Genomic DNA, 9,675 nt, shown 5'->3' on the forward strand with positions numbered 1-9,675 from the left:
ACAACACCACGTGACCATGTGAAAAGTCATAAAAAGTCGTAGGAATTTCTGAAAACAAAAAGCACTTGCCAGCCATGGATCATGTCATGTGGTACTTGATCTGATCCCCTGTGAACCGCGTTAAAGCCAGTAACTACCTCTCAAATGGCCCAAGTGAGTGCCCCATTAGCTGGTCACTCCACTCACGTCCTCAAATTATGTATTCAATTTCAATTCAATACTTGTTTTCTCAAACAGGATTTCAATTTCACACCACAATTATAGCCAACAAAAATAACAAGGGAATATCATAAGAAAATCCAATAATAGTACATGCCTATAAAATACCCCTAGAGAATAACAACCCTATAATCTCTCTCTTTGATCTTTCTAGGATACAAACACTAGACCAAATGTCACTTTAAAACATTACAAATGTATAATCCAAACCATACAAGAAACAACCCCAACTGAATCTTTCACTTCTACAAAGAATCATCATCATCACTATTATTAATGCTTTTTGTTAGGCTCGAAAACATACTTGGCCAACGACTCCTTGATCGATAGCAACTCAGGGAACTCTTTCTTCAACTTTGACGCATCCAACTCGTTATTGCTTCGTGGGGCCACAATAACCTTTGCCTGTTCTTCCAGTGTGAAGTTAACCCACTTGAACTCCGGATTTATGTACTTCTTGTACATTTCGAGGATCTCGTTGTGACTTACAACCCCAGGATTTGTGAAGTTCCAGATTCCCTTGAGATTCCGTTTTGCCATCTCGATTGAGATCGGTAAAAGCTCATCTAGTATTGTCATGCTGTTTGGTATGTTTACGACTTTATCGTAACGAGCGATTTTCGTGATGAAATTGCGCGGGTTGTTGAGATCGGATGATATTGGCATTCGGACCCGAAGGGTGCACACGTTGTCATACTCTTTCAAAAGCTCTTCCACCTGAATGTTTAATATTTATTACACTAATACATTTAACAAAATAAGAAAAGAGTAAATTACAGTTTGTGTCGTTTAACTTCAATAATTACAGAAGGCATCCTTGATTTTAAAATAGTAGATTACGCCCTTTACACTAACGAAATCTAGACTTTCCATTAACATTTTTTAAAATGACAACTTTGCCCGTAAAGCTAAAAACACCATTTGTAATTTTCATAATTAATGTGAGCTTCGCCTCGACTTGGTTTGGTTTGTTTACACATATAAAATATAAAGTAATATTTTGAATAATAATAATAATAATAATAATAATAATAGTGATTAGTAATTACCATTGCTTTGGTTTTCGAATAGAACGACCCGATGAAATTGGGCGTATCTTCTTCCTTAAACCCGATTCCAGAACCTTCCGGATGTTTATCATCATACTCGAAGATGCATCCGGTAGCAAAATTGATCATCAAGAGTCCATGTTCTCTACACACATCTGCAAGATTAAGCGTACCCGACACATTGGTCCGAATGGTTTCCGTCTTGTGAGATTCACACCAGTCAACATTCGGTCTACCCGTCACACCCGCAGCGTTAAATACATGAGTCGGTTTGATCGTTTGAATGTCAACCAAAAGTTGTGAACGGTCTTCCAACCGACCTCTTCCATACTCGTATTGAATTTGTTGCTTTAAACATAACTTCCCAAGTAACCCACCGATCCACCCGGTTTTCCCATAAATGAGAAACTTTAAATCCGGTTTCTTAACCAAACCGCCACTCGTTTTCGAGCTAGGAATCTGGACTCCAATCTGAAAAGTGTTGATCGCCACGTCAGCGGAATCAAAATCAGCATTTTCAGGCCCGTTTCTATCAACGCCACCTGGCATCATTAACATTCTTGGGTGAGGTGAAAGTGCACCCGACACATCGCCCCACCAGTTAGGGTTACTCTTGTACCACTCGATCGTCTTCTTCAAACCCTCTTCCCATATTGTCCTTTCGGACCAACCCAAACACTTCAACTTCTCATCATCTAAGAAATACCTCTGATCGTTAAACGGTCGGTTTTCAACAAACTTGATGCTTGAATCAGCATCAAGATCAAAAAGCTTGCACATATCTTTTGCAACATCGATCACTCGTCTTTCTTTCTTGGTTCCGATATTGTAAACGTGACCAACTTCACCTTTGTGAAGAATAACCTCAAAGGCCTCTGCAACGTCTTCACAATAAAGGTAACTCCTTACATTAGAACCGTCACCATGAATCGGAAGCGGTTGACCTCTCATAGCCAAAAGAATAAACTTTGGGATAAGTTTTTCGGGAAACTGGTTCGGGCCATAAACGTTGTTTCCTCTGGTGGTAATCACAGGCAACCCGTACGACCGACCGTACGCCATAACCAGCATTTCTGCACCGGCTTTCGTGGCGGAATACGGGTTGGTTGGAAGAAGTTGTGAAGCTTCATGGTTACCAACAACCGCATCCTCCTCTGTTTCACCATACACCTCATCTGTGCTGACATGGATGAACCGTCTGATCTGGCCCGTGACTTTGCAGGCTTCGAGAAGCACATGGGTTCCATAAATATTATTCTTTGTGAACTCAAAACTGTTGCCGAATGAGTTATCGACGTGCGTTTGTGCAGCAAAGTGCATTATGGTGTCGATTGACTCGGTGATCAGAAGGTAGTTGACCAGGTCAGCACTCCCGATGTCACCCTTAACAAACTTGAAATTGGGAGATGATCTGGAGGGGTTGAGATTTTTAAGATTTGAACAATAGTCAAGCTTGTCAAGCACAACAATCTTGTAATCAGGATAGTTTCTGATCAACCGGTTAGCAACATGAGAGGCAATGAAGCCAGCAGCTCCAGTGATAAGGATGTTCTTTGGCACATAAGTAGCCATTGAGCTATCACAAGGTAAACAAATCAAAATCTAATTAAAAATCCACATTATATATAACAAGCATATACATATATGTAAAACCGTATAGCATGTTCGACAAATCCAAATAACGATCTACAGAAATGCAGGATAAATAACAGCATACATCTAAGAAATGCTCAAATGCACAAGCTAATAGATCACTGATCCACAAGTTATTGCATTTACCCTAGAAAAAGATAAGCTAGTGTCCTAATAACACAAGAACTGCAATAAAAAAAACACTAAAGAAGAGAGTTTATAATAATAATCAACTAATCAAACGTATGCATATCAAATGTTGAGAACTTAAACTCAACCTAACTATTATCAGATTGTAAATTGAACAAAATGTCAACTAACCGAAATTCAACAGCATAAGAAACACATATATGGCAAACACTATACGATATTTGAGATATCCAAATATATATATATGATATGCTAGTTTCCTGAAAGCACAAAGATTATTATAGTTTACAATAATAATAATAATAATAATCAACTGATCAAACCAGATCAGTAAGACTGTTTCAGTTTGGCGGGTGGGTTTTGTACAACAGGTTGTGCAGGTCAGGTCTAGCCAGCATCCGCTAAGTAACCTATAATCAAATGATGAACTAAACCCAACTGCTACCAGATTAGAAATCAAACAAAATGTCAACTAACCCAAATCATGAAATTTTTACAAATGAAACCTAAATCATGAACCAAAACTAACCAACCAACCAACCAGATCTAGATCAAATTGAGGTTAACACAAGTTCGATCCAGCAGATCAGACACTAATATTAATCTAGATCTAAGCAAATTACACAATTCTCCTAATAATTAAATTTGAAATTGGAATTGAATTGAAATGTGAGCTTACATAAAATTGAACTGAAATGAAATGAATCTGGATCGGGATCAATAATAATAATAGGAGATTACGCGTATGAGAGAGAGAGAGAAAGATCTCGAACCAGAAAGGCAATTTCACGAAATTTATCAACCGACGCCTTGATTGATTCACACACACAGATATATATACATGTGTTTCATTTCATTGATGGGGATTAAATTAATAATTCTAAACAACAATAATATTAATAGTTTAGATCTTTCTTTCTTTTCTAAGATATTTTACAAAACTATTACTTTTGACTATATCAATTTTGTTTCCAATAACAATCTAAGAATATTAATTTAGTTTTCCTTTATATTTTTAAAAAATAGTAATAAAATGCCGTATGGAGTCAGGGTTTTACTTTACAAGGCCTTTAAGTAATAAGTTTCTCTTGAAATTAGTGGCAAGTTAGGCGTTGATGATCTTTTCTCAATAGATGTACATGGGTGCACGGGCTTTGTTGATTGTTAAAAAAATGAAAATGTTACTTTAAGAGAAAAAAACCTTTCATACAAGATATATAAAAGCTTGCAATTGTGTATTTTGATCTGATATGTTTGTGTTAAACAACTAAATTGTATTTGTATTGAATGGTATTAAAAAGTCTTGATGATATTATCATAAGTTAACGTTCTATACTTGTTTGAAGTACCATAGTGAATGTTCTGCTAAACGTATGTTGGTTTGTCAAAGTTAATCTATTATGGCGACTATTATAAGTTCAGGAATTTTAATTACAATCAAATAGTGATAATCATAGAATGAACCCAACTAGAGGTGCATAAAAAACCCGTACCCGGACCTGAAAAAAATATCCGGAACCGGTTTTTTTCCCGGGTATTCTACATCCGAAATCGGAACCGACCCTACTCGTAGGGTATGGATAGTGCTTTTATAGCTCAATACCCGCACCTGATTTATACCGAAACCGGTCATACCCTATACCCATACCCGGTTATACCCTCTGATGCACGGAAATGGCTCTAACCCGTCGTACCCCGTCCCGAAAACTCGCCGGGGACGGCTGCGAGACGTTTCTTGCTGTTTCCCAAGGTTTGGGGACGTTCCTGAACGACCCCGTTAAATGGGGACGGTCAACAAATGATTCCGGGACGTATCTGATGAATTCCGGCGCCACATACAATATTCCGGCGAAGAATTCTGGCGCCGGAAAACGGATGAGGAAGAAGAAGAAGGAGGAGGAGGAGAAGGAGAAGAAGAAGAAGAAGGGCGGCTGGACTTTCAATATAAGTTTAGGTTTAACGAATAAACCCCTTGATCTTTTAATTGTTTGCATCTAGTCCTAAACTTTGTTAACATTTACATAAATAGTATTAAATTAGGTTATGCATTTTAACATTTAACAATCACTATCTAGACTAGCTTACATTCGGTCCTCAACTTGTAATTTTATACATAAAATGTTTAAATGACATTATATACAAATAAAAATTATATATTTATTTGTTATTAATAATTAATTACCTATGTAATATATATATATATATATATATATATATATATATATATATATATATGATTATGTTCATTTCAGAAGAGTTTTTAGAGCGAGAAGTGCGAGAAATAAATCCAACCAATCACAATTTATTATTTTCCTTAATCATTTTTTTAATGATAGGGGTATGTTAGTAAAATATGATTTTTATATTTTTGGTAAGTAACAATAAACTGCAAGTTATAGATTATTTTTTATTTATATATAATTTATCACATTTTCTATACTATGTTTCAAATTTTGAATCTTTGATAGTCTACAACCAAATTCTAACAAACCCCTTTTATCGATAATTCAAATAAGCCTAAATATTTCAATTAAATTGTGTAACTTTATGCCCAATTAAAATAAGATATTTGATCATCAAAAATCGATTCCCTTTTCTTCAGTTTGTACAACTTGACTGGAATTCACGTATATTATTATTCACAAAAGGTCATTCCATCCGGTTCATTAAAATTCACGACATGTTAAAAACTAAGAATACATATTATAACCATACACTATGTACATTGGTTGTAAGTTCAATCATAATTTAGTTATACTTGAATTATGCAAGACTTGTTTCACCTGCTAAGGAAAGAATTTTGTGCATGTTAATTAAAATACACAACACACAGATTATAGAATACAAATTAGTAGATCAGAATTCTGACTTATCACATTAATACTTTTTAAGAATAATCCCAAATCCAAAAAAAAAAGCCATGATCAAAACACAATAGTTCATCAACAAAAAAAAGGTGTTTCGCAGGAGCCCAAGCTTCTATTGGTTGATCGTCATTTAGGGTGCGTATAATGATGACTTCCGTCAGAGCCAACTCGCTACTTAGGGTGCGTATAATTATGTTTTTTTACCAGAGCCACGCCTTTGTTATCTGTGAAACCTCGTAAGCCCCAAATGTCGTTTATTCTGTTTAAAAAAATTAAAACAAATAAACTTATTAAACACCCAATATTTAATGATACACCGGTAAAATGAAATTCATACAACACCCATAACATAGCACGGAACACATATGTGGTACATCCTATACTACAAATGGTTTCTTACTCAACCTACACAATGTTTCTTAATAAAAGAAAATAATATACCACACAATCAAACATACTAACATAATATCCTACACAACCAAATCCACCTATGTTATTCCCAGTCAACATAGAGAAAACATCATACAGAATATAGAACATAATACCTTCAAAAATCTTACAAATACTTTATCTTATACTAACATAATATATGGCACAACCAAGCATTCCAATAGATTATTTTACATAGACAACATACATTCAATATTTCCAATAAATATACCCAACACTAAATAACACAACCCTACATAGCCAAATTGTAGAAATAACACAAACCTACACAACCAAATCCACATATGATATACCTTGCACATCTATATATCAACAAAATAGCATTCAGAGACATAATACCCACATAAATCCTACAAATACTTATTCTTATAGTAACATATTATCTCACACAAGTACACAACCAAACCTTCCAATATATTATAATGACTAGATCATAAGGATAACCTCACAAAGACCAAAAACACAAATTCCCTAAACATAACCTCGTGCGTAACATACATCTTCAGCTTAACTCATATTCCCAAAATGTAACATCCACAGTAAACTACATCTACAAAATCATAATTCCTACATATATCATAATAGCTTAGACCAAAATAAGATTGTATTATCCATTAGTATATAGACGATATCAACACAACTTTAATACTGATTATACACAATTACATACAAAAAAACATATAAAACAAATAACAATCTCTCACAAAGACTAAATATTGTAGTTATATACACCCATGAAAACTATTCCATCACTATAGCAAATAGTTAATTCATTAAGTTTCTTCACCATTTCATATCGTACCTAGGCAAGAATAGAGCATACAAATCTAACATCATACCTACACATGAATCAAGCATACTAATTTATCATCTATAGCTACACATGAATTGATCATACCTACACAAGAATTGAACACGCCTACACAGGAATTGAGCATACAAATCTAACATCGTACCTACACATGAATCGAGATTACTAATTTATCATCATAACTACACATGAATCTAGAATACCTACACAAGAATCGAGTATGCTTACACAGGAATCGAGTGTACAAACCTATCATCACACCTACACATGAATCGAGCATACCTAAATAAGAATCGAACATGCCTACACATAAATCGCATGCCTACACCGGAATCAGGCATACTGTCACACCCCGACTTACGCCCTGGGCGTGTGACCAATAGTTGGTACCGGTTTTGTAAATGTATCAGAGTTTAGCGGATGTCTTTAAAAAGTATTAATATTTTGAAATATTAATTTATTTATAAAGCCTTATTTATAATAAATATTAATGTATCTTTTAAAACATTTTATTAATAAATCTTTATTTGGTAATCATATTTAATTTATTTGAAAAACTTTTCGGATAATAAATATCCGAGTGTTTTTATTTATAAACCTCGTTTGATTTTACAAATCATATTATAATGTTTTTTTAATAATTAAAACAATGAGCCGTCTCTACCTTGCGAATATCCACTTCATGAATGGCTCCAATTCTTGATACTTTACGTTTCCTGAAATGTTAGAAAATACGCCAGCGATATGCTGGTGAATATGCTGACGCTAAAAAATATTTTTTTCTACTTTGTCACCCCTCGAGGTTACGCAAGCCTCGGCCCATCTTGGCTTAGGAATAACAAAGTTAAAAACAACATCATTATAAACTCGAGTCTCTACACTAGGTCACCTCAGCAAAACACCACAGCGTTTCGACGTACTTAGGTACCATAAATATATACAAGGTCATTCTCACTCGAACATACTTTGGTTCGGCCCATCGTGGCTAGAGGTCGTGACCAGGCGTGGTGCGATGTGCCCACCGCATTTAACCACGTTTGTAAGGATCCAGACAAACGTATACTACAGCTTGAGGGCTAGGCTTTTACTCTTATTCATAATATTTTTAGAGACACTTGGTCTCCATGTAAAGTTTTACACATAACACATTTGTTGTTTGAAAACAAGTTTATAAAAGTGGGGCGTATTCACCTTTTCGCTTTGGGATCGGCTTCAACACCGTCCGAGGGTCTTTCCCTTGCTATCTCGCACCTATAGTACGAGTATAGCCTTCTCTTTTGGATCAGCTTCAATACAGTGTCCGAGGGTATTTCCCTCATCTTTGTTATCTCGCACCTATAGTACGAGTATAACTTTTTTGTCAGTCGGATATACAATCCGGCTCAACACCTCTAGTCTCTTTTGTAAAATCTTGACCCTCGATTTTAAATTTCTTTATGAACCTTTAGTTCAAAACATCTTTTCTTTATTTTAAACTTTTAGTAAAATATTATTTCTCTCTTTTCTTTTTCAAGTTAAAATTCTTTCTTTTAACTTATTTACTTTTTCTTTTCTTTCACAAGATAAACCTATAGTTTAACTTGTTGTCTTTTTCTACGTTTCTTCTTAATTAAGAAACGTATCTTTTTATTTTCTTATTATTTAAGAATAATAACTTAAATAATATTATCAACTATAACTCTTTTCTATTTTCATCTTTTCCTTTTCTTTTATAGCATGTTTGAACCTATAGTTCAACTCATATATCTTTTATTCTCATATTAGGACATTTAGTCCGTCATGTTTTCGTTGCTAAAATCTACGTTTTCCAACAACGTATGTCATTTAGTTTAATATTAATAATCAACAATAAACAATATATAATATTCTTATCTTTATTTATTAATAAAGATTCTTTTATTATTTCTTTATTCTTTCTTTCATATTATTATTTAAAATCTATAATAATATTTATATCTTTCTCTTTATATAATTTCTTTCCTTTATTTCCTTTGTATACTTTCGAGGTATAGACTATACCCTTGATTAGGGTCTAAGCCTTTATTATTTTATTAATATTTTATTTGGGTATTATGCATACCTTGTTCGGCTTATTATTTTTTTTAAACTCACGGGCAGCACTTCGACGCTTGTACGTATATCGAGAATCTTGATCAACAATTCCTTGGCACGTAAATCGAGGCACGCCCGGTCTTCAAATCTTGTCGGCACGCATTTCGGAGCGGGTCGTCTCGGGGTGGCACGTACTTCGAGGGTGGAACGTCGGGTCGTCTCGGGCCGACACGTACTTCGAGACGAATTGTTGATATGTCGGGGTATCGTTGGTTTATTGGTACGGATTACGAGGTAAGATGTCGTGATATCGTTGGTTTATTGGTACGGATTACACGTTTATCGAGGTATTTTTAGAGAGACGTTAGAGAGAGAAAGTGTGTGTGAAATACAAATGGTGTTGGTCACCCCCCTATTTATAGGCTGATCTAGGACCCCATCATTC

The 9,675-nt window shown here is 34.7% G+C and overlaps 1 protein-coding gene across 1 annotated transcript; it reads right to left on the reverse strand.

Annotated features, from left to right (window-relative positions):
* Window positions 1-293: 293 nt before the first annotated feature.
* LOC143605912 (trifunctional UDP-glucose 4,6-dehydratase/UDP-4-keto-6-deoxy-D-glucose 3,5-epimerase/UDP-4-keto-L-rhamnose-reductase RHM1-like) lies at window positions 294-2,844 on the reverse strand. Its single transcript, XM_077081860.1, has 2 exons — window positions 1,269-2,844; window positions 294-936 (listed from the first exon to the last, which is right to left on the reverse strand). Exons 1-2 carry the CDS (start codon window positions 2,838-2,840, stop codon window positions 493-495), a joined length of 2,016 nt encoding a protein of 671 aa, XP_076937975.1. The 5' UTR covers window positions 2,841-2,844; the 3' UTR covers window positions 294-492.
* Between the last annotated feature and the right edge of the window lie 6,831 nt (window positions 2,845-9,675).

This window comes from Bidens hawaiensis, unplaced genomic scaffold (assembly GCF_021521415.1).
Source record: "Bidens hawaiensis isolate Kalapana, Puna unplaced genomic scaffold, B.hawaiensis_p1.1 tig00071938_1, whole genome shotgun sequence".
NCBI classification, from domain to species: domain Eukaryota; kingdom Viridiplantae; phylum Streptophyta; class Magnoliopsida; order Asterales; family Asteraceae; genus Bidens; species Bidens hawaiensis.

Excerpts from the sequence above, each read along its gene's own strand:
- LOC143605912 (XM_077081860.1), bottom strand. The coding sequence starts at position 2,840 with ATGGCTACTTATGTGCCAAAGAACATCCTTATCACTGGAGCTGCTGGC. Across the intron at positions 937-1,268 it reads ATTCGAAAACCAAAGCAATG|GTGGAAGAGCTTTTGAAAGA; the intron begins GTAATTACTAAT and ends TTAAACATTCAG.